The following is a 27,352-nucleotide window of genomic DNA, read 5'->3' as shown; positions in this document are numbered from 1 at the left end:
AACTAGTGCAAGTAGGTAAAGGCAGGGAAGCAGGCTATACATATTTTTAAATAAACAAAATAATGAAATTGATAACATAAGGTACAGGTGACCTCAATCAGTTTGTTTATTTAAGAAAAACCTATAGGCTATTTTACCATCTTTATTCATTTACAGTAGTTTTGGAGTAATTATAGGTTTACACCTTGGCTATTGGTTGTTCTTCTTTTCATACGAAGTGTCCTAATCAATGAAAAGAAAACGTATATAAATGGAATGTTCTTCGAAACTGTTTTGATAGCTTGATATTTTAGCTGTACAGTAAAAGAAATGTATTTCATAACAAGCTTACAGGGGAGATGTACTTGTGTAAGTATGAATTAGGCCTACAAATGAACGTCACACACAAGTGAAAATAAATATGAAAATACCTAAAGTCACACTGACTTGATGCGAGGTTCTCAAACTGTAGTCCGTGAAAGCTTAATAGTTAAAACAGCAAGTTTTTGGTGGTCCACGATATATCGACCGAAACGTCGTTACAATTAACATAATTTAATAATAATTAAAATCTGGTGGGAAAAGTGTATTATTTCTAGTATAATTTAAAAAAAGAATATATTTTAAACAAAATGTTTGTTTTTTATTAGAGTTTTATTCAAATTGCTTAAACAATAAATTTATTATGATTAGCAATTTTTTTCTCCAACAATATTTCTTTACTAGAAGAATTAGAACGCAAATGTTTTTGAGTTTCTATTTTTTTTTTACTTCTTTTAGCACGTGCATATTTATGTCTTTTTTTATGCTTGAAACAAATCTGAGTTTTTATCACTTGCTATGGAACGCTATGAAAAGATATACAACAGTAATAAAAATACATACGAAGTCTGAGTTACACCAGATTTAAGAAATTCCACCAATCACCAGTAATAATGAAAAGAGAAAATCCTGTATCAATACAGGTTCGCTGTGGTGAGTAAAACACAACTAGAAACAATACATAAAAACCGTACATTAGTAGTGTGTGTCACCACAGACACTAATTTTACGTTTTATTTATTATTTTAAGATAACGAGCCAATCAAAAATCAGATAAATTTAAACAAATATTTAATTATGAATAGACATGCTAATGTTTTACGAAATATGAGATTCAACTCAAAATAATACAGCTTCACTTGTGGCTCAAGACAATGCTTAAAACTTAACTGCATGACAATTGTTTTGTGAAAAATGCGCATGCGTTCAACACTCCTTTCCTGTATGTGCCTACTTTGTATAATCTCCACCTATTAAAATCGTTTAAAACTCTTGTTGATAGTCATACTGTTATATATAATATAAAACATTAGTTTGTTGGTTCGCATCGGGTATTTAACCCTTATTTATTGAGAAACGGAATCAATTTCATACTTGGGATGAGGTAACAATGAAAATGATATATATGTATGTGTTTTTTTTTTTTTAGTTGAGAGTAAAGAAAAAAAGGAAATAAATTCATTGATTTTTACAAAATAATGTTTAATTAGATTCGTAGGTTTGGAACTAAGAAACGGAAACTCCTGTATTGGACTTTCCTGTCTAAAAACAACAAACACAATTAAGGTTCAAGGTTTAAGAGAAGACGGTTCACTATCTAGAAACTTCAAATTTCTTTCTGTTTTTCATGATAATAATTTCACTAATTAAAACAAACTGAACAAAGGGAATCAATTAGTTTGTTATTAGAGTTGCCAAGCAATAAAGATTATTGAACATTTATTTTGAATGAAGAGATACAGTAGGAAATAGAAACCGCGTAAAAAATATAGAACTCAAAATACATACTGGTGTACTTTAAAGGACACTGGTCACCTGCACGTGACTGATATTTTTTGTTAATTTTTTCTATTCGTATCAAAAAGAAACTAATGCTATCACTGATCCTTCACTGTGTAAAACAGTACAGGGATCTTCATAAATGTTTAAACAAACAGAGATGGTATTGTTTTCGTTCTTTGCATATTTCTAATTCCAAAACGAGGTTCACTTGTTGTGACGTCACAGTTGCTCAATGAAGTATAAGTCTGTGATGCGTGTGTTTTCTAATTCCAAAACGAGGTTCACTTGTTGTGACGTCACAGTTGCTCAATGAAGTATAAGTCTGTGATGCGTGTGTTTTCTAATTCCAAAACGAGGTTCACTTGTTGTGACGTCACAGTTGCTCAATGAAGTTTAAGTCTGTGATGCGTGTGTTTTCTTACAGCAGAGCCACATCGGGCTATCTGCTGAATCTACCGAGGGGAATCGAACCTCCAATTTTAGCGTTCTAAAATCCGTAGACTTACCGCTGTACCAGCACTAAGTATAAGCAATAGGTGAGTGTAGGTGTTGAGTACAACAAATACGTTTAATAATTATTTAAGAATGATAAAAGGTTTTCACGTCTTCAAAATGCATTATTAAGTTATTTACAGGTGAAGTAGTGATTCCAGACATGAAGAATAAAACTGGTGATTTAGTTTTCCAAGATAATTTACGTATTATTTCCATTTAAAAATACTACGATAAAAGAAATAGTACGATAAAAGCATAAAGACAGAGATATCAGTTTTTTGAGATCCCCATTTCCTCTCGTCGGTGGACTCAGCAGATAACCCAATGTGGCTTTGCTATAATAAAAACACACACGCCTCTCGTCGAAGTGTCAACTCAAAGTTGATGATACAACTGCGTGCATTGGGTTTTTTTATGACTAAAGCTTTTCGGGGCATTGATTTTGTTAGCTGTAATTATGTATGGTTTCCAGGGCATTGATTCTGTTAGCTGTAATTATGTATGATTTCCAGGGCATTGATTTTGTTAGCTGTAATTATGTATGATTTCCAGGGCATTGATTTTGTTAGCTGTAATTATGTATGATTTTTGACGTTAGAACCGGCGGAGTAAGTCGTTTTAAATGGAAGGATACATTAATACAGCGTTTGTCGGTCACATTTGTCTTCGGGGCTTTGGTCATCGCGACCTCTCACCCATTATCTGTACAAGGATGATGAAAAATAGTTAGTCATACTTCATAACAAAGGTTGTAATCTGAGGGTCGTTGGTTCGAATCCCCGTCAAACCAAACATATTCGCCTTTTCCGCTGTGGGGCGTTATAAAGTGATGACGGTCAATCCCATTATTGGTTGGTAAAATATTAGCCCAAGAGTTGACGGGTGGGTGGGTGGTGATGAGCAGCTGCCTTCACTCTAGTCTTATGCTTTAAATTAGGAAACGGTTAGCGCAGGTAACGTCTGTGTAATTTTGGTGAAAACTGAAAAATAAAACAAATCATAACACACACACATAAAAAACAACAACAAAGAAACAATGTCTATTCAGCGAAGACAGCTCGTGACCCTGGAAATTTTCTCGTTTGAGAAACGCTGTATTAGTAGAAAATGCAAGTCTTCTTTTATATAAGGTTTTTTTGATTTTGGCAGCCATGTTTGTAGCTTACTTAGCAAACTAAATACATTTGTCTAATTTTAGTGATTTATACATATTTTTGTGTGTGATTAAATGCATATTTGAAAGCTACGCAAGTTTATTTTTGGGGACCCATATTTACGAGAGAATCAAGGCCTATGTTTATTAAAGTTCAAGTGTAGTTTTTAAATGAACTAAGGGACTCCAACTGTAATTCATTACTTATGAAGGATTTGTTTGTTTGTGAATTTCGCGCAAAGCTACTCGAGAGCTATCTGTGCTAGTCGTCTCTAATTTAGGAGTGTAAGGCTGGAGGGAAGGCAGCTAGTCATCACCACCCTCCGCCAACTCTTGGGCTACTCTTTTACCAACGAATAGTGGGATTGAAGTCACATTATAACGCCCCGACGTTTGAAAGGGCGAGCATGTTCGGTGCGACGGGGATTCAAACCCGCGACCCTCGGATTACGAGTCAAACGCCTTAACTCACCTGGCCACGCCTGGCCTACTTATGAAGGAAAACAAACTTCGCTCTTCATCCAAAATACAGGCGATAAAAATATAAACTTAAAAGAAATAAGATAAGAATAATGGAAAACTATGAAGATAAATAATTTGGAAATTGGAAATAAAATACCATTTAGTTTTTCGTGTCATTTTGATGACTTCGCCACAGTTACCATTAGGGTAGACAGTTTTATTAAAAAACAAATTAATATTCATTCCAGAGTCTCTAAAGGTTATGCTTATGAAATATAAAGGCGTTCGACTCGTAATCCGAAGGTAGCGGGTTCGAATCTCGGTCACATCAAATATGCTCGCCCTTTTAGCCGTGGGAGCGTTATAACGTGACAGTCAATCCCACTATTCGTTGGTAAAAGAGTAGCCCAAGAGTTGGCGGTGGGTGGTGATGACTAGCTGCCTTCCCTCTAGTCTTACACTGCTAAATTAGGGGCGGCTAGCGCAGATAGCCCTCGAGTAGCTTTGCGCGAAATTCACAAACAAACAATAAAACTATAACATGCATTTTTTTATTTTAGGAGGTAGAAACTCTTTTCTCTCGGACTGACACAGTGAAGGCTTAGGAAATTCACAGACTAATATAGAGGAGAAAGAAAAAAAACTGGCGTGCGACAGACTTGAGATTTTACTAAACACTTGCCAAATGTTGTAGAGATGTACCTGGTAAATTCATAACTTAGTTAATGTTATTACGAATAGCTTCACAGACACGGAATCTATCTAATAGCTTCATTATTTCATTTCACAAATGTGACGTCACACGATCCTTTCGGCACTGCCTCGTTAAATCTCGGCAAGTGGCGCGGAGTTCTTTATTTTGATTGAAAGTAATAGTTCATCAGTACAGCCCTATTCTAAGCGCGTTGTTATATCAATAAAAGCACAAGAAGTCTTAACAGAAAAAATAAAGATATTATTTTGTCCGGTGACCTCTAAGTATTTACTGGACGATCGCTTACAGTAGACGCTTCTATTTTAACTTATTTTTCAAATGAAGTAGTTTATAGTAAAGGTACGAACATAGTAACAATGATTACAAATGCACAGCTATATCAGGACTAACATAGTTATACTATCAGAGTCTGAATGTCCAGAGATAGATCTGGAAGTCAGCATTAGACGAGTCACCACGACCGTGTCGTTTCACCCTGTGATCATAAAGTTCCAAGAGTGTCATTTCACGATCTTAAGAATATAAAAATCAAAATCATAATGCGTCACGTATTTGGAAAATAAAGTCGATAAGGAATTACAGAAAGGTTTGCCGTGCTTCTCTGTACTAAGTTACGACAACCCTAACAACAAGGTGCACGAGTCTGACGGTCGAATAAAGTTTCGGATAGGGGAACGTGTTGCGCGGCTTAATTACAGAGAAACAAATAACTAATTTTAATTACGTGTTTCGAGTCATTCTCGGTAGGCCTAAAATGTTTGCTTACAGTATTTTACTAAGATAATTAAAATGAAGTGTTTAGAGCAGACGAAGAACGAACACTGACAAGATGAAAGATGTGCGATTTTTGTGAAAAATACAACAACATATAAACCTGACTGTAATTAATTTTTGACGGATAAAAAAAGCAAAACACCAGTAATAATGACATATTATCAAGTAAGGGTATAGCAGCTGCTATTTTCAATGCTTTGCCTTTTAAAACAAGTGTATAAAAAACAAACAGAATGTATTGTGTTAAAATGATCAGAAAAAGCATATTTAACACAATTTCCACGTATATTATACACTTTTTGTATAACATGTTTTACAGGCTTGTTTCTTTATAATAGATTTTATCAGAAAATTTGAACAACATTCGTAAAGACAAACTTCGCTTTTCATCTATTTCTCCACGCTTGTCAAGAATGTTTGTGAATTTCTTACAAATGTTTTAGCGTTTTAAAAGAAAAATTAGATGCAGGAATAAATTATCAACTGTTTTTTTGGTTTTCACCATAGCTTTGCCAGCAAGAAACCATAACGACACGAGTATACTTTGATAGTGTTAGCAATAACAACAGTTGCTTCCACTCTAATGACGTTAACACTAGAACAAAAAAAAACAACTTTCACATCAAGCAATAAGTGGAAGCTACTTACGACTAGTATCAGCAAATCAATGGATTGTCCAGACAACAACTGGGGTGGTAAGATGACCGACCCCTACCGGCACACATACGCGAACTGGACAATCATAACCCAGGCAACGACAAGAGAAAGCTACATTTTTCTACCTAGAAAATATATATGTATATATATATATATATATATAAGTTAAGTTCTCCATTTCTGACATTTTGTGAGCGCCACCTAACGGAACATCACGTACTTCCAATTTGTTGGTTAGGTGAGATCAATATTGTTAATACTAAAAAAAAAAAAACACAAAAAAAACAAACCTAAAATACTAATAATATTTTATGAAGAATGTTAGTTTTTGTTAAGCAAAAAGGTAACAAACAACATAAACAGTAAATCTGTTTCGAAGACGACGGTATTTGTTTCTGAATATAATTAAAACTAATAAAAAAACAGTACGGTCTAAACATCCACGTTCGAAAATAACATCTCTCGTGACTCAAACGTGTATATAAAATATCAATTAATTTGTAGTAACTCAAAACGGAAAGAAAACTGTCGTATTTCAAATACCCCTCGTAATGTCATAATAAACTTGTAATAAGCGATGTCAAAATTTAATAAATTTGTTACTGAGCCCCGTACACAAGCAAACCCATTCATATATCCAAAACGTATCAATCTGTGTAATTATAGAAGATATTTTGAGAAATATGGTGTCCGTACTGCTACTAATAATACAATACTTCATTCTACTAAGGTCAGAGTGAGTTTATGGAGACAAAAAATTCTATTTGAAATTAAGAAAATGTATTTTACATGTTTCTATTACGAGATAAGATGGTCGTTTACTATTTAAAATTAACTGGCTACATGGAATTTGTTTTTGAACTTTAGGTGTATTTAATAAACGTTAAGTTTAATAAAATATGTATTAAACAATTCGTGTTTTACCTTTATAGAACAAAATGACAATTTATGAGAAAGGAAACTGGAAAAAAAGAAAACAATTTAACTTGACTTGCTGTCATCTGGGCAACACTCGAATAAGTCCCAATTTGACTTTCTACTGAGCAAAAATCTATGTAACGACAACAAAATGCCCAGAGAAACATCCGTTCGTTACCACTTTAGTGTTGGCACCACTTGTACACGCACTCAAAACACTTGAAACATAGTAAGATTTTCCTTGTGTGTTTTCATGTCAAGCGTTGGAACATTACATGACTTGTAAAATCTGATATCTGGGAAGAAACCATTAAATTTATAACATTACGTCAAATATATTCGCATGGAATTTAGAATTTCCAACAAAATTGGAATGTAGAAACACAAACACCAAAATCAGGCGCATTTATACATGGTAAAGACACAGCTATACTCCAGTAAAGTACCTGGATATCTCCAAACTCAAACCAAAATACTTTGTTCTTTCAACGTCTTCTCGACAGCTGTTTTGGTGTTGTTTTTTTTAAACTTAAAACCAGCACCAAAAAAGATTCATTGGTGCAGAAATCTACATTTCTTCATGTCGAAGGAGATACGTTGTCCAGTAAACCAGGTTGAAGAGTGCAAACATAAGCGGAAATAGGATTCGGGACATGACGTCAATTCTCTTAGATCGAGTTGGGAACTTATTGAGCCAGGCTTTGAAAGGGTTGATACTTTTAGGTGACTGCATATGAACTTCGCACTGTCGGAACTTGTCATTGTTAATGTTATCGTGATGATGTACCAGTGGCTTCTGTAACGAAAACAACACCAAATGAGGATGAATTATGTTTTTGTGTCTCAAGAGTTGGTGCAAAGACTATATTGAAAATTACAGTAATGTTTCCTAATGCTAACTCGAAAAACTGTTTCTACACTTTGATCTAAGCAAACACATTGAAACATTATACTAAATAATAAACATCTTGGGCAAATTGTTTGCTTGAAGGCCATGGTTAGCACATAGATCAGTTGGTAAAATGGACAACTTTTGGAATTGTTTCTTTGTTGAAGATAAAGCATTGATTCATAATAGATACACAATTTTCAGAATATATTGGCAGGCTAATTTCCTGTTATTGTAAGAACACTTAGTATATCCTGGAGTGTCATCGAAGACGAATTTTACTGAATATACAACTGTAATACTAGCACTAAAGGGTAGACTTAGATAAAAACAGCTCACTAAAGCTCATTCAGCTGCATTTTTTCACTCATAAAATGAATTGTAATTGTGTAACGTTACCCTTACAAACCTACACGAGAACTAACAAAAACTAAATTTGGGTTTCTAAACCCACATCAGAACTAACAAAGACTATGTTTTTGCATGATGATGGCCAACAGCTAAAATGTTATATTATTAATATCGCTATAAGAATGAAGCAAGATTATGGGCCACGGATTAGTATCTTTATTAAGAAATAGCATATAGTATCTTTATTAAGAAATAGCATATTTTTTGTTCAATACTTTACTCAAATAAAACATTTAATATGCAGAGTCCATTCATTATTCTTACGTAATACGGTTAAGACTGCGATAACTTGTACTTTGTGGATTATTATAATTCTTATGGACAGGATAATATACGCTTTAGATGTTGGTGTCGTTTGTTGTAAACATTATTCACACACAGACACAGACAAATACATACCATGGCAAAAGTTGTAGCGCCATCTTCCAAATGATCGGGATCGAGTCCAGAATGCTCGATGTCCCACTTTCGCTGCTTTTTTGGGGCTTGTCGAATTTGGCTTCTGGAAGCGTAGTTTACCAGGGCAAACTCCAACAAGGCTCCGAATACAAAAGTGAGACACACACCGGTCCAAACATCGATGGCTTTAGTATAGGAGACAGGGGGGAGTGACGCATTTATGCCGGAAGTCTGTGTCGCCATCGTTAGCAGAGTGGTGACTCCAAGCGACACACGGGCTGGGATTGCATTTTGATCCAGCCAGAAAGAAACCCAAGACACAATGACCAGCATACAACAGGGTATGTAGATCTGGATTAAGTAGTAGCTAAATTCCCGTTTGAACACCAAGTCCACCTTCAAACAACTGTATTCACCTAAAAACAGAAGGTTTTATTTCGTATCACATAAGTAAGTAATAATAAAGATAACATGATTTAAACCACATTGCTTTTCGCTTACTAAATACATAAGATAAGGCTACTGATAATTTTTGTAGTTTAACCTGTTCAGTGCCGAAGACGAGATGACTCGTCCAAGCCGAATTAATTCGTTCTCAACAATACCTAACTACAGATGTCAGCACCATACATACATAAATTTGACCTACTCACAAATTGTTTCACTTTCGATCCAAAATGGCGTCGCGAAAAAAGTTACAAATAAGTTGACAATATGTCGAGTTGAGGTTTCCAATAGTGGTTATAGAAAGTCTTGTTTGCTGTTAAGCAGAAATCAAATCCAGAATTTAGTCACGAGAAGAGGACCATTTAAAATTCTTTGTACTGAAAGATTATGAAGAACAAATGTTAACGAATTAATATAATACGCTTAATAACTTACGTTTAGGAATTGTGGTTTAGGTTTGGTTTGAATTTCGCTCTAAGCTGCAGGAAGACTATACGCTTATAGAAGCCCTTAATTTAGCAGTAAAACACTAGAGGAAGAACAGTTAGTCATCACCACCGCGGTTGCCTGTGCTGTTTATTTTTTACCAATGAATGGTGGGATTGACCGTACATTATAACAGATGATAATGCGAACGTGTTTGGAGAGACCATTGTGAAAAACACAGTAGAAAGGAAATCAACTACAAAGATCATAGCAAAAATCAATTAACCATTGAAGTATATTTTCTATGATAATTGTTATTGTTGTTTTTGAATTTCGCACAAAGCTACTCAAGGGCTATCTGCGCTAGCCGTCCCTAATTTCGCAGTGTAAGACTAGAGGGAAGGCAGCTAGTCATCACCACCCACTGCCAACTTTTGGGCTACTCTTTTACCGACGAATAGTTGGAATGACCGTCACATTATTATGCCTCCACAGCTGAAAGGGCGAGCATGTTTGGTGTGACTGGGATTCGAACCTGCGACCTTCAGATTACGAGTCGAGTGCCTTAACCACCTGGTCATACCGGATCGCAATAAACAGAGTAAGTCATTATTAAAAAAACAACAACATAGCAATCAAATCGTTTGCTCTAAAAATCCGCAACCTTACCAATACACGACAGGTATACTTTTAAGAATTTACAAAATGACAGCTGTGCACATCTATCAGCAAGAAGAAATAAACAATTTGAAACAAACACTGTTTGAAATTAGTGTAAATAAAGATTCTCATTTTTTATTTTGCTTCATATAGTTCATACTCTTTTAATGAAAAGTTTATTTATTTTGAATTTCGCACAGAGCTCCATGAAAGTTATCTGCGCTAGCCGTCCCTAATTTCGCAGTGTAAGAGTAGAGGGAAGGCAGCTAGTCATCACCACCAGCTGCTAACTCTTGGGCTACTCTTTTACCAACAAATAGTAGGATTGACAGTAACATTGTAATGCTCCCACGGTAAAAGGGCTAGCGTGTTTGGTTTGACAGGATTGGGTTTCCTTTGAATTTCGCGCAAAACTATTCAAGGGCTGTCTGCGCGGTGTGACAGGGATTCGAACCCGCAATCCTCAGATTATGAGTCAACACCCGACCCACCTGGTGGCATCGACATGAACAGAGAAACGTACCTGTATTCGTTTTGCTGGTACAGTAGTCGGTTAGGTACTTTTCTAGGGTGAAACGGGGAAGGTGAATGTTTTTGGTAATTTGGACCGGATCTCCTTCTTTCCACTCAAACATCAAATCCTCTGTGGTGTAGCCATCTATAAAGAACACACATAACTAAAACTGTACTTTAAGGGTAACATTTCATTCCTGCTTTGTCAGGTTTGTTTGTTTTTTTGTTTTTGAATTTCGCGCAAAGCTACACAAGGGCTATCTACGTTAGCCGCCCCTAATTTAGCAGTGTAAGACTAGAGGGAAGGCAACTAGTCATCACCACCCACCGCCAACTCTTGGGCTACTATTTTACCAACGAATAGTGGGATTTACCGTGGCATTAATAACGTCTCCACGGTTGAAAGGGCGAGCATACTTGGTGTGACGGGGATTCGAACTCTCGACCCTCAGATTACGATTGACACCAGAATCACCTGCTCATTTGGAGTGGTTTGTTAGATAATTGGGAATTACTATCATTTCCTATTCAGCGCGTTTTTAATCGCTTATTTACTAATCCAATAATTATTTCAGGTTTCTGTGTTACGGATGAGAGCAATAAATATTCTATCCGCAACGTCGGATACCTTAGGTATACGCTAAATGTCTTAAGAACACCAAACTGTGTTATTTATAGAAGTATTAAAAATATGCTTCTTGAATGATCACATAACTGTAGTCTATGTGAATTCTATATAATAATACAAACGTTTTTCTCAAAATTAAAAACGTTGACTGCTTATCCCTTTAAAGGAATACTTAACTCACTTTTTGTTTATAGTTTAACTAATAAATCTGTTTAATGTTGAACTAGTTATGTTATTATTTCATAAAAAATACAAGGTTAGAAACTTAGTTTGGTACTTATGTTAGTCAAAGAAAAATTTCCTGAAAAATTGCTGCACGTTAATGATGGATGACACGAATATTGAAAATATTTTGTAGCTATTATTTTTATCAATGGCATTAAACTGTTTTCGTCTACAGAAAGTATTGGTATGGGACTTCCTTCAAGGCTTAAAAAATAAACCTATTTAACCATTATGAATGTGCGTGTTTATTTTTATAGTAAAGCCCCATTGAGCTATCTGCTGAGTTCACCGAGGGGAATCGAATACCTGATTTTAGCTAGATTTACCGCTGTAACAGCGGGGGACACGTGAATGTGAAACCTAACAAACTTTACAAAATTCCATTCAGTGAAAAGTATTTGTTCTTTATTTTCGTTGAATTGGTTTCATAAAATATACACTACTGGTTCAACAAACCGTCTTAAACACAACACCGTTTATAATATTTGATCATAACAAATCAATATCGACCTTCAAGCGACGCGCACTGCTAACGAAATGTATTTTTTAGTGTGTTTTGAATTTTTCAACTGACCTACAGTGTTTGGAGGCATTATATTATGTTGTTTATATTCTTACATATATTTCTAGAATAAAATAAAAAATATGTTTGTTTCAATAGTTGCTCAACCAATAATATTTCAGTTTATCGGTTTCAGTCAGAGGTGTAGCAATATTTATTAGCACACGTGCTAATAAACACTTTCTTTTTCGCACAGATGAATCAGACAGGAATACTTACATTTCCGTGTATTATATCGTACTATAAGTGTCCAGTGAGGGCAATACTTGAGTAATGTTTGACAGGTAAATATATATATTTAATTAAAATTCGTCTCTCTTACCCAAGGAAACACGATGTTTTTTAACGTGGAGATTGGTTTTATAATTCATTCTATTATTTCTTTCAGCGACATTTATCATTCCTAGCGAACTATTATAAGGAGGAAAAACATCAATATATTATCCTAGTAAGTACTTTAGAAACTACGTTTATAAATATACCAGCATTTGTTGCTTTAAAGTTGGTTTTGCCACTATTACAGGCACTGATAGTCAAATAACGTCGACAGTGAAAACATTCTCCTATATTCTATTTTCTTTAATTAAATTATTTTAAAGTTTACACACAGTATTAACCATTTCTGACAAGAAAAGAGGTCCATCAAAGAAACAACTATTAGAAAATCACAAATTAATTTCTTAATTTTTTTTTCTGCTGATGTGTTTTGAAGAAGGCAGAATGAAAGGAGAATTTTGATGTTGGGAAAAGACAGACTTGCTCTATTTTTGTAACGTGGTGATTGGTTTATAGAATGTGTTGCCGCTGGCACAGGTCAACATCTTACACGAATCTAAAAGGGAAATCGACGACTTAATCAAACATAAAGAGTAGATTTAAATGTTTACCTTTCTCAAGGGTGAAATACGACTTTCGATGATTATTCGTGGTTATTTTATGTTAACCTTTAAAGCTCCATCTTACGTTGGTTTGAATTTCGCGCAAAGCTACACAAAGGCTATCTGCGCTCGCCGTCCCTAATTTAGGAGTATAATATTAGGCGGCAGCTAGTCATCATCACCCACCGCCAACTTTTGGGCTACTCTTTTACCAACAAATAGGGAGAGTGACCGTTACGTTATAACGCCCTCACGTCTGAAAGGGGGAACATGTTTTAGTGCGACGGGGGACTCGAACCCGCAACCCTCGGATTAGGAGTCAAGTGTCTTAACCACCTAGCCATGTAGGGCCTGGTTGGGTTATTCTTTAAACCTATATGTGGTATTCATTTTGAGTCGCACAAGATGATTCGTTGTAATAATATGAATGAATGTCTTACCTTCAGTGGGGAATCGTTATGTAGTTTATAAAAAGTTTTTCCAACACACATATAAACTAAAATCGATTTTTTATATTCTTTTAGGTGCAATTATATCGATGTATAACGAAAGTAGAATTAAAGTAGTGCAACGTTTTCTAGCACAAATCACTGGGACAATTTATTCAGGATGTGTAATTATTTTCGGGCATAGTTCATCTGCTTTGTTTGAGAAATGACAGATGCAAAAAACATAAAAAAAACTAATTTCCTTTACGAAAGCTGGGTGAAGGAAACTTCTTTCCTCTTGAAGATTTATTATTTCCTCTTGATAAAAAATAGTTTTAACTCGTAGAAGATGTTAGTAATAACCATACATTTGTTAATAAAATGATGCGATGTTGGAACTTAACATTGATTTAAAGTGACTAAACTCACTATCCTCTCATGTAATTATGAACAACTTATTCGTCGATTCTAAACGATTATGGAGATTTAAGTAACAGTTGCATCTACACGTATTGCAAGATCTTTATGTCAAATACAGGAGTAGACATGTATTGATTAGGCCTAGAAAAACGATACAAGTCTGAGACAAATGTATATCTAATTTTCTGGTTTGGTTTATTTTGAATTTTGCGCAAAGCTGCTCGAGGGCTATTTGCGCTAGCCGTCCCTAATTTAGGAGTGTAAGACTAGAGGGAAGGCAGCTAGTCATCACCACCCACCGCCGACTCTTGGGCTACTCTTTTACCAACGAATAGTGGGATTGACCATCACATTATAATGCCCCCACGGCTGAAAGGGCGAGCGTGTTTGGTGTAATGTGAATTTGAACCCGTGACTCTCATATTACGAGTCGAGTGCCTTAATCCACCTGGCCATGCTGGGGCCCTAATTTTCTGTATTTTACTTTTCACATTAACTTGTTTCTGTGTTGAAATTAAAATATATCTGTCCTTCTTTCATCATTATTTAAATAACAATAGTAGATTGTGTTATACAAAACTACTTAGTAGCAACATATTTGGAAATATGAGGATAATTAGTTGTGAATTTTTAAGAAACTGTAACACAACACAATCATTGATCGTGATATTTACCGCCAAGAATGCTTAAAAGATTCGTAATGACGTCTATGTTTTCGAATTAATGTAAGACAACACATCAAATTATTAGCCGTAGTTAAACAAGGTGATTGGTTGTTGGTTGGTTGTTTTGGAATTTCGCACAAAGCTACTCGAGGGCTATCTGTGCTAGCCGTATTTTCTGTAAGACTAGCTAGTCGTCCCTAATTTTGCAGTGTAAGACTCACCACCCACCGCCAACTCTTGGGCTTCTTTTACCAACGAATAGTGGGATTGACCATCACATTATACACCCCCACGGCTGGGAGGGCGAGCATGTTTAGCGCGACGTGGGCGCGAACCCGCGACCCTCCGATTACGAGTCGCACGCCTTACGCGCTTGGCCATGCCAGGCCAAAATAAGGTGAAATATCTTTTATATTTATTTACAACAAAACCACAGTGAGCTCTCTACTGTGTACGCCACGGGGAATCGAACCACAGATTTTAGCGTTACAAGTTTGTAACATGTTGCAGCATGTTTGGTGCGAAGGGGATTCGAACCCGGATAATTCAAGTTCAGTTATTTTTCCTTCGGGTAAAAGTAAGATAATAAATAAGAGTGTTGTGGTTCCCATTTGGTGTTAGTTTCGACAACTTTATAGGGTATTGAATTTAATCTGTGATTTTGTTTTCAGAGAAGGGGGTGTGATTTACATACAACTTAAAGCAAAATAAAACTGTACTATATATCTAAGATATAAGTCATTAACAATAGATATAGAGTTAATTTACTGAATTAACAACAGATCAGTAAGAAACATACGTATACGAACTTTCATAAAATTATAATTTAGACAAAGAGCGAAACAACGATAAATGGGTAGTTTACAAGAGGCCGTCCATGAAGTTCAAACTTGATCTCTGGATGATAAATGCATAGAGTCCACTATACTTTATTTTAAGAGATTGTATTTACAATTGTTGGGATCAAGAGAGACAATGAAGTTGAGGGGTACATTAAAATCTGTTCCGCAGTGCTAGAGAGCTCTAACTGTTTACAAGTACTGAATTTTTAGAGTATGTTTGTTACTCTTTGCTCTTTGATTGAACGTCCTCGAGGAGACCTAACTGTTTACAAGTACTGAATTTTTAAGAGTATGTTTGTTACTCTTTGCTCTTTGATTGAACGTCCTCGAGGAGACCTCTCGTTAGAGTGACTCAAGGAAAACAAACAAAACAAGACTGTTGGGACTAGGCATTTCAACATTATACTTAAGAGAAGACTAGAACAGTGATAAGTACAACGCTAACAATTACTGAATTTAAACGAGTCGATATTTAGGACTTTTTATGAGAAGAAACCATGAATATTAGGTACTCACAACTCGCCATGATGATAGAACAGGTCTGCTTGTCTAGTGGGTAGTACTTGAGATCCATTGGACAGGATAAGACGAGCGATATTCTGTTAAAGAATATTAGTAGTATAATAAAAACTTTCTAAGTGCGAGTCTCACCTGTAACAATTACTCTCACCTTAGTCTATTATTATCGAAGTTTGGCCTCACTCTGTATTTTATATCATTATACAATGGAGGTAATGGTTTAGGTAATATAGAAATATTTTACATGTTTAGAATGAGACAATAGTGTGGTATTGAACAATATTTGTAGTCATTCTTATAATTTATATTCTAATGGCATATTTCTCGCACGTTTTTTGGTGCTAAATAAAACCTTCTGAGAAATTTTTTTTGTTTTTTTTCGAAAACGATGAAAACTAAAATAGTTTATTTATTATTAAGTTATCATGCGATATTTTAAACCAAATTAAACATAAATGACAAATAAATATTTCAATTATATTACAAATATGTTCAAGGAAATTATAAATTAATTAATTCATAGTAGTTAAAAATTATAGAAATGTATTATACAGTAAGCTCTTGAAGAAACTCAAGGTACTGGAATTTCTTTACACAGTGTTTTGTCTTAAGGCCTACATCACACACTGTACAAAGACGTATTAACAAAAACGTAAGGAAGTACAATATATTAATTTTCAACCCAAGAACAACGGCTAAACAAACTATAATTTTGTTTTGTAAATATAACCTATAAGTCTTATCATTCTTGTTGAATCACAAAAAAGATGCTAAGTTTTAAGTATATCTAGCTCAATTAGAGTTGGTATTCATATTTAGGATTTTTTATTGATTTATCAGATAGTCAGATCTGAGGTTTATTGATTTACCAGGGGATCCAGATTTTGGTTTATTGATTTATCAGATATTTAGAATTTGGGTTCATTGATTTAACAGATAGTCAGATCTGAGGTTTTTTGATTTACCAGATAATCCAGATTTGGTTTATTGATTTATCAGATATTCAGAATTTGGGTTTATTGATTTAACAGATAGTCAGATCTGAGGTTTTTTTGATTTACCAGGTAATCCAGATTTTGGTTTATTGATTTGTCACGTATTTAGATTTTGGATTTCTTGATTTACCTATCAAGTATTCAGATTTATAGTGTACTGATTTTGAGGTATTCAGATTTATAATGTACTGATTTTGAGGTATTCAGATTTTTGATGTATTGATTTTGAGGTATTCATTTTTTGGTTTTTTACTTACCTGATATTCAGATGTATAGTTTATTGACGTCTCAGGTAGTCAGGGTTTCAGAATAATTACAACATAATGTATACACCTTAAAAGTTAATAAGAAATATAGAGCTAAACCATGGATAGTATGTGTTATTTCATAATTGCTTATGTTGCAAACGTACAGAAAATGGCCATTATTCCCTTCAAACTTTGCTTTTGTGACCTGGATAATGAAATTTAGAAATTAACTTATTTTCTATGTAAAAACGGGCAAATTTGCACATTTTCATTTACATAAGGTCTGAATAAAACAACATATGAATCAAGATTTACATGTATTTATACTAAAGTTATACAAAAATGTTTAGAAGTGAGTAGTTTTTGAGATTTGCGACTGTAATGTAAATCACTTTCACGTATCAGCCCTCAAATATAGTCTCCCATCATGTTTTCGTTATACGCTCCCAGGTCACAAAAACAAAGTTTGAAGATAAAAATAGGTCTTTTTCATTTACTTTAGGCATAAGCAATTGGGAAATAACACTTTCTGTCCAGGAACAAGAAAAAGTAAAAAAAATTGTTACATAGTGTTATGACAGCTTTACTGGTAACTCAGTGTCGCAAATAATTTAACCAGAACAAAGTAAGTAAAGAATTCAAAAACTTACCTTATGCTGTAAAGAACTTTTCCGTTCGGGTAGATACGAAGTAAAACATTGGGCATAATAATCTTGTGAAAATGTCCTTCCTTCTCATTGGCAAAGAACAAATCAGGTTTCCAGATTTTATCCGGATCCGTCAAAGTTAGATATGCCATTTGACCACCCATGTCATTAAACATAAGCCTTTCGTCCCGCCAACTTTCACGAAAGGTCATTTGAACACTGTATTCCTGCCAAAAATAGTGTAAAGTGATAGCTAGTGTATTAAGTATATGGAACATTATGGGTAGTCCTATCTACAAAAGATATTCGTCAGTGCATGCTATCAATAGTTATGATACTTACTATAAATAGAAACATGATTAATAAATTAAATGTTTAGTACATACAATATAAGCCATCACACATACGGAAAAGCATTTCTTAAGAAAATGGTGTAATGCAGATTAAGTCCCTAACTTCATGTCAAGTAAAAATTTGATAATCATGTGTAAAAACACAACATTCGAATTTAAAGCAATAAAATTACTGCAAACGTTCAGGGTTATAAACACGAGATTCAAAATATTTAATGCCATACATAGTATGTAACGTTGAGTAAGATTTTAATAAATCAATACTTTTGCTGTTCAGAGTTAAGTACCTTTTTACATTTTTGTTTGGCTACGAGATGAAGTACTTTTGTTATGTTAATATTGAACTTAGAATAAACTGAAAAACTGAAAAACTGAAAGCTCTAAAAGTGTGGGAGGTGAAATACGTCATCGTTTTAATTTCAGATTGGAATATATCATGAAATAAATATGCTTGAAAGAAGACTTGATCCACAGGTAATACCATTAGGATGAACCATTGTTCGTTCATTGGTTTTTGGTTTATTTTGAATTTCGCGCAAAGTTACTCGAGGGCTATCTGCGCTAGCCGTCCCTAATTTAGCAGTGTAAGACTAGAAGGAAGGCAGCTAGTCATCACCACCCACTACCAACCTTTGGCCTTCTCTTTTACCAATGAATAGTGGGATTGACCGTAACATTATACCGACCCCACGGCTGAAAGGGCGAGCAAGTCTGGTGTGATGGGGATTCGAACCTGCGACCCTCGGATTACGAATCGAGTGCCTTAACCACCTGGCCATGCCGGGCCTCTGCGCTTAGTGACCTTTAAAAATGAGTTTGCACAGTTTTACATCACCGCAGTGCTAACACTGGACGAAACGTTGCGTAATATCTCACAAACAACAAATAATAAATGCGACCTAGTCATTACGTTATATGAACTGACATTGTTTTGACGTTGCAGGAAATACGCACTACGACACGCGCGTCTCACCTGCACAAACACAAAGACACAGATATTAATAAAAACACAAAGAATTACCATGACAACGTCGTCAATTTTGCTGATACTTCTGATGTAAATGTTGACCTTGACCTCGGCTGGACCATCTACAAGGAGAAAAGATTAAAAGTAGACAAAATGAAGGAATAGTAGATCATTTTTTTTATTAAGCACAAAACTACATAAAGGGTCATCTGTGCTTTGTCCATCACGGGTATCGAAACTTGATTTCTTAGCGATATAAGTCCATAGACATACCGTTGTGCCACTGGGGGCAAATAAAAGAAAAAACACATTCAGAAAGAAAACAAATCTTAATAGGTTTCGCGAACGTTCTTTATTGGTTAACATAAAATATAAAGTTGAAAATACGAAAAAACCGCATTAAACTGAACAGTTGTGAACAAACGAGTTGATAACAAATAAAAATATAAAACATGACGATAACAGGTTTCTTGTAACATATTTGTTTGAACTTTTGAGATGTACAATTCTTGAGTAGCTACAAAGACGAAACTTATTAGACCAAAACTACAGGATTATCACATTCATTAAGCAGATATAAAGATAATATTTTCTGTTCATTAAAATATCAGACTGATTCCGAAATATCTGGTCATTGAGCAGATACAAAGACGTCTTTCGGTCTTCACTTTCACGTACTGACAGAAGATATGTTTATTTTTTAAAGGTTATGTTATGAGTGACGAGTGAAAGGTGCATACCATTCAATAAACATATCTTCTGTCCGTAAAATGAAGACCGTATGTGTACCATTCAATACTTGTGGTATATACGTGTGTGTGTATATACATATATATGTAATTACTATATGTGTATGTATATATATATATTTACTATGTGTGTGTCTATACATACATGTAATTACTATATGTGTGTATATTTACATAATTACTACATATGGGTATATAATATGTAATTACTATATGTGTGTATATATATATTTACTATATGTATGTCTCTCTCTATATATAATTTCTATATGTATGTGTATATATATATATATTTATTATATGTTAGTCTCTCTCTCTATATGTAATTTCTATATGTGTGTCTATATATATGTAATTACTATATGTATGTTTATATATATATAATTTCTATATGTGTTTATATATATATATATAATTTCTATATGTGTGTGTACATGTAATTACAAACATCATCATGTATCTTACACAGAAATGCGATGCCTTCGCATCAGTTATATAAACACACGTACAACTATAGGTTTATCATTGTAAACATGACTACATAGATCATTGTAAACGTGACTATATAGTATGGTTCTCATTTTTACAGCTATTTTTAGTTTCTATTCTACTTCGATTGTCTCACATTTGTCCACGGAGCTTGAGGGACACTTCAGAGCTTTACCACTGTTGGATTTTAATAATTTATGGTTGAGATTTATCCCTCGTGTAAGACTTTTGTGTCATGGTTACATGTGACAGATGACAAAGACGGTTACTCTTGAGAACAAAACCAAGTTTAAAGTTACGACTCTATTTTGTCTTAATTTTAGCTTGTCTACATCACTTGAAACGATTCCTGTTGTTAGTGGTATAGCAAATACCTCTGGCAAAAGAAAAAAACGTAGACGGATAATATTAATTCTTTCAAAGAAATCTTTCTATTTATCTGTTTCCGTTGTCTTATCTCTGTGCCTACTGCAAGATAGTTAACAAATACTATTTACATGGATTCAGTTCATTTATTACAATATGTCTCGATCCTTGTCTTGTTTACGTTGATCATTAAAGAGAAATTGAATTTCCCGAAGCTGTTCTAACGCAAAAGCAATGTACAAACCTATCTTACATAGTTGAGGCGTATATAGTTTACATATTTATACACATTAGCAAATATTCACTTAGCAATGAGCTCCTGCTTTACGAAATTACACTGACCCGAATAACAGATCTTAATTAATGTCTTCTTCATTTACCTTATAATCAAGTTCTAATTCTAAAATTCTTGTTTACTTGTAAAACTTTACGTACGTCCATTTCAAGCAGCGTTACCGCTTTATAGTGTTTCTCAGCAATTCGGGTGAATCGAGCGAAGCCTCTCTCTCTTTCTGAACACATTTATTATTCAGCAAAATTCATACCATGTTCATTAGCAATTAGCCTTCGCAAACAACGATCCAGTAATCTCGTAAATTCTGTTTAATCAAGGAGAAAGAACGGACAGAAACAGAAGACAAATCGAAATCTTCAATAACCTTTCATTGTTGTTTTTTTTCCCAAGCAGAAATGCCGAAGAAAGCTTTAAGAAATGTCCGCTTTATTTGAATTACAGAAATTAAAATTTAGTTTATTCCATTGAGGTATAGTTAAGGACTATTGGAACATAAGATTATTTAATAACCGCTCCACTGTGGGCTGGTTTCGATGTTTGCAAGACCAATAAATTAAGAAGATTTGAGAATTGATGTAAGAAAATCCACCGAAAACGAGAGGTAAACACGTTAGGAAAGTGAATAAATATTTATTTACCGCGAAAGTTATCTCTAAAATAAATAAAAAGGACTGAGGTTTTAAGCTATTAATTAAAGCGGTTGTATAAAAAAATTGTTTGTTTGTTTTGAATTTCGCGCAAAGCTACTCGAGAGCTATCTGCGCTAGCCGTCCCTAATTTAGCAGTGTAAGACTAGATGGAAGGCAGCTAGTCATCACCATCCACCGCCAACTCTTGGGCTACACTTTTACCAACGAATAGTGGGATTGATCGTCACATTATAACGTCCCAAATGCTGAAAGGGCGAGCATGTTTTGTGTGACGGGAATTCAAACCCGCGACCTTCGGATTACGAGTCGAGTGCCTTAACCACCTGGCCATTCCGGGCCCGTAAGGCCACAGAGAGCTTATAACTTTAAACAGCAACACACTGCGAAAACGCAGTAACGGAAATAATCATGGATAATACAATTAATAGATATCCAGGAATTACAAGAAATGAATAATGACAAGTGGAGTTGATGCATTTATTGTTGGTACAAAACAACCTCACAGAAAATACAAAAGAGAACAGAGTAAGTTAACTGATTAGTATATCTTTACATCTGGGTTCTTTGCTCCCCATAGAGCATTATACATTATTTTTTTCTTCAGGTTACCACATGGTTTATCAATGTACAGTTATGTTATGATATATTGATCCAATTGTTTGGCATTACTTCTCACAATTGAACCAATTGGATCAGAATGTTTATAACCTTTCAGGACTTTATTAGGCCAAGCTATTATTTTAAACGTTTCATTGCTACCTTTTGCGTCAACGTATCGTTTCGCCTCATTTGACGCATACTTCGTATCGTTGTCTTACTGGAAGATGAATTCCCGCTTGATGAGTTGTATTCCTGAGGGAATAACATAATGGACCAAAATCTGCCTGTGCTTTTCAGTATTCAGTGTGCCATCAATATTATGTTGATCTCCAACAGTTTTTGATACTGCTCTCACTCACTAAGCAGACTACGTTATAGATACCGTCTGCTCATTGCCATAGAACAAACTGTTGTTAATTCTCCCTGAACAATTTCATCTTGGATAAGCCTTACAATAAATGCATAAATTTATTTATGTATCGAAGAAAAGAGAAGAAAACTTAGGTACAAAACGTACTGACTAAAATATTTAATAAAATCTCTGAGTCTATATAAAGTGTATTTAGAAAAGTTTATGATAGTTTGTGGTCCACGAGGTTTCATACCTCGTCCTTGTAGAAGGGCCTGGTTGTCTTTCTTTTGACCAATAGCTCAAAATGAACGGCGGTAGAAGAGGATAATAGTAACTTTACTGCAAACACAAATGCAATATTTTACTATTATTTTCTATTCAATAAACCTTTCAGTTCAGTAAGAAACTCTTTTTTAACACGAACATATATTTTAACTTCCACTGAGCTGTACGAATCGAATGTTGATGTATATTTCACATACCAGCAAGTAAAGCAGTCGAAGAAAGAATTCTTGATATGTAGGTAAAACCCAAACTTATTAAAGAAGATAAAGAAACCGAACAAGTAGCATATTAAGCGTTTTCCAAAGAAACTTAAAGATGTTCAAAACCGTCTTTGTGGCCAATGATGACAAAAAGTTCTCACCGTGTAAACAGTCTTATTCTCAAAGAATGTTTGTAAGACACTTAGGTCTCTTTCTAAGGTATTTGACGTCTCAGGTCTATTGCTCTGACCATGGTTTTCACGTGAACTGCAACACAGTTTCTTTCTGCTTTATATTCGTATTGATTCACGTTGTTAAAGAAGAGAAAAATACTACACGTAAGATAAAAGTATATAACAAAAATACATCTTCATATCAGATCACGTGGTCTAATCGTTTTTCTTTTTTACGATAGGTGGCGTTTAACATTTAGGCTGCTATTATTTAGTGATGTTTTGAGCAACACAGTATTTTTGTTGAAAGAAATCAGTAAATGAATCGAAATATTCGACCTAAACGGTGGCGTTTAGAGATGAAGGTTAAACAGCACTCCTCTTCGAAAGGGCTCTTTAAGCCTAATAACGAGATTCACTATAACTGGACATTCCGATCAACAGGTCGACTCGCCAACCACTATGACCGGCCTTAAAATAATGTCAATATATTTATTTATGTCGATAAATATCTATTTATCGTTTCAATAGTAGTTAAGGCATTTTAAAGTGATACCTTGTTTGTTTTGTTTGTTTTTTGAATTTCGCACAAAGCTACTCGAGGGCTATCTGCGCAAAGTGATACCTTTAGTTTTATCGCGTATTCTAAGTTATTTATCTCTCTACCTAAGTTATATTCCTTTCATTTTCTTCAAGACATTGACACATAGGTTTGGAAAAAAAAAACTCTGTAGAGAGAAGGCATTACACAAAAGCTAAATGCTTTTTCCCGATCTAGTGTTTCCAACAATTGATTCGACATTGTATATTGAATGTTTTGAGAGCCTTAGTGAGATAAAAGTTTCCCCATCAAAGTAGTCGTGTGATGAACGAGATGCGCTTTTGTTACCGTGAAGTCTCAGCTGGTGAAGCTACTGGCTACATTACTTTGTTACCTTCTGTTGAATAAAACTCATCCATTCATTAGTTGACAGCAGGTCACGTGAACAGACACGATAAAGAGTTTGTCTCAAAAGTACAGTCGTATTAATGACACTTTAGTTCTAACTTGCTTTTGTTAAAAACTGAAAAAGTGGCGAAGGAAGCAAAATAATTCCGACGTAAACATAAAGGATAAGTAAACGTAAAATCATAATCTGAGAGATAAGACATCTGGAAGTACAAATAGTTTGGACTGACAAACATAAAGGATAAGTAAACGTGAAATCATAATCTGAGAGATAAGACATCTGGAAGTACAAATAGTTTGGACTGACAAACATAAAGGATAAGTAAACGTGAAATCATAATCTGAGAGATAAGACAGCTGGAAGTACAAACAGTTTGAACTGACAAACATAAAGGATAAGTAAACGTGAAATCATAATCTGAGAGATAAGACATCTGGAAGTACAAATAGTTTGAACTGACAAACATAAAGGATAAGTAAACGTGAAATCATAATCTGAGAGATAAGACATCTGGAAGTACAAATAGTTTGGACTGACAAACATAAAGGATAAGTAAACGTGAAATCATAATCTGAGAGATAAGACAGCTGGAAGTACAAATAGTTTGAACTGACAAACATAAAGGATAAATAAACGTGAAATCATAATCTGAGAGATAAGACAGCTGGAAGTACAAACAGTTTGAACCGACAAACATAAAGGATAAGTAAACGTGAAATCATAATCTGAGAGATAAGACATCAGCTGGAAGTACAAATAGTTTGGACTGACAAACATAAAGGATAAGTAAACGTGAAATCATAATCTGAGAGATAAGACATCAGCTGGAAGTACAAATAGTTTGGACTGACAAACATAAAGGATAAGTAAACGTGAAATCATAATCTGAGAGATAAGACAGCTGGAAGTACAAATAGTTTGAACTGACAAACATAAAGGATAAGTAAACGTGAAATCATAATCTGAGAGATAAGACATCTGGAAGTACAAATAGTTTGGACTGACAAACATAAAGGATAAGTAAACGTGAAATCATAATCTGAGAGATAAGACAGCTGGAAATACAAATAGTTTGAACTGACAAACATAAAGGATAAGTAAACGTGAAATCATAATCTGAGAGATAAGACATCTGGAAGTACAAATAGTTTGGACTGACAAACATAAAGGATAAGTAAACGTGAAATCATAATCTGAGAGATAAGACAGCTGGAAGTACAAACAGTTTGAACTGACAAATATAAAGGATAAGTAAACGTGAAATCATAATCTGAGAGATAAGACATCTGGAAGTACAAACAGTTTGAACTGACAAACATAAAGGATAAGTAAACGTGAAATCATAATCTGAGAGATAAGACATCTGGAAGTACAAATAGTTTGAACTGACAAACATAAAGGATAAGTAAAGGTGAAATCATAATCTGAGAGATAAGACATCAGCTGGAAGTACAAATAGTTTGGACTGACAAACATAAAGGATAAGTAAACGTGAAATCATAATCTGAGAGATAAGACATCTGGAAGTACAAATAGTTTGAACTGACAAACATAAAGGATAAGTAAACGTGAAATCATAATCTGAGAGATAAGACATCTGGAAGTACAAATAGTTTGAACTGACAAAGATAAAGGATAAGTAAACGTGAAATCATAATCTGAGAGATAAGACATCAGCTGGAAGTACAAATAGTTTGGACTGACAAACATAAAGGATAAGTAAACGTGAAATCATAATCTGAGAGATAAGACATCAGCTGGAAGTACAAATAGTTTGGACTGACAAACATAAAGGATAAGTAAACGTGAAATCATAATCTGAGAGATAAGACATCTGGAAGTACAAACAGTTTGAACTGACAAACATAAAGGATAAGTAAACGTGAAATCATAATCTGAGAGATAAGACATCAGCTGGAAGTACAAATAGTTTGGACTGACAAACATAAAGGATAAGTAAACGTGAAATCATAATCTGAGAGATAAGACATCTGGAAGTACAAATAGTTTGAACTGACAAACATAAAGGATAAGTAAACGTGAAATCATAATCTGAGAGATAAGACATCTGGAAGTACAAATAGTTGGAACTGACAAACATAAAGGATAAGTAAACGTGAAATCATAATCTGAGAGATAAGACATCTGGAAGTACAAATAGTTTGAACTGACAAACATAAAGGATAAGTAAACGTGAAATCATAATCTGAGAGATAAGACATCTGGAAGTACAAATAGTTTGAACTGACAAACATAAAGGATAAGTAAACGTGAAATCATAATCTGAGAGATAAGACATCTGGAAGTACAAACAGTTTGAACTGACAAACATAAAGGATAAGTAAACGTGAAATCATAATCTGAGAGATAAGACATCTGGAAGTACAAATAGTTTGAACTGACAAACATAAAGGATAAGTAAACGTGAAATCATAATCTGAGAGATAAGACATCAGCTGGAAGTACAAATAGTTTGAACTGACAAACATAAAGGATAAGTAAACGTGAAATCATAATCTGAGAGATAAGACATCAGCTGGAAGTACAAATAGTTTGGACTGACAAACATAAAGGATAAGTAAACGTGAAATCATAATCTGAGAGATAAGACATCTGGAAGTACAAACAGTTTGAACTGACAAACATAAAGGATAAGTAAACGTGAAATCATAATCTGAGAGATAAGACATCAGCTGGAAGTACAAATAGTTTGGACTGACAAACATAAAGGATAAGTAAACGTGAAATCATAATCTGAGAGATAAGACATCTGGAAGTACAAATAGTTTGAACTGACAAACATAAAGGATAAGTAAACGTGAAATCATAATCTGAGAGATAAGACATCTGGAAGTACAAATAGTTTGAACTGACAAACATAAAGGATAAGTAAACGTGAAATCATAATCTGAGAGATAAGACATCTGGAAGTACAAATAGTTTGAACTGACAAACATAAAGGATAAGTAAACGTGAAATCATAATCTGAGAGATAAGACATCTGGAAGTACAAACAGTTTGAACTGACAAACATAAAGGATAAGTAAACGTGAAATCATAATCTGAGAGATAAGACATCTGGAAGTACAAATAGTTTGAACTGACAAACATAAAGGATAAGTAAACGTGAAATCATAATCTGAG

At 34.3% G+C, this 27,352-nt stretch overlaps 1 protein-coding gene across 2 annotated transcripts in view; it reads right to left on the bottom strand.

Annotated features, from left to right (window-relative positions):
- Positions 1–255: 255 nt before the first annotated feature.
- Positions 256–27,352, bottom strand: part of LOC143231833 (glutamate-gated chloride channel-like) — a 210,885-nt gene continuing 183,788 nt past the window's right edge. For both annotated transcript variants that reach the window (XM_076466506.1, XM_076466507.1), the window contains exons 4-9: positions 19,154–19,221; positions 17,783–18,006; positions 15,887–15,969; positions 10,733–10,867; positions 8,677–9,092; positions 256–7,773 (exon numbers count right to left, since the gene is read on the bottom strand). In XM_076466506.1, coding sequence (XP_076322621.1) covers positions 7,546–7,773; positions 8,677–9,092; positions 10,733–10,867; positions 15,887–15,969; positions 17,783–18,006; positions 19,154–19,221 — 1,154 coding nt within the window. In that variant the 3' untranslated portion in view covers positions 256–7,545. The remainder of the gene's footprint in view (positions 7,774–8,676; positions 9,093–10,732; positions 10,868–15,886; positions 15,970–17,782; positions 18,007–19,153; positions 19,222–27,352) is intronic.

This window comes from Tachypleus tridentatus, chromosome 11 (genome assembly GCF_004210375.1).
Source record: "Tachypleus tridentatus isolate NWPU-2018 chromosome 11, ASM421037v1, whole genome shotgun sequence".
NCBI lineage: Eukaryota > Metazoa > Arthropoda > Merostomata > Xiphosura > Limulidae > Tachypleus > Tachypleus tridentatus.
The sequence above is the reverse complement of the archived record's forward strand: the minus strand, read 5'-3'. Positions and strand labels throughout refer to the sequence as shown.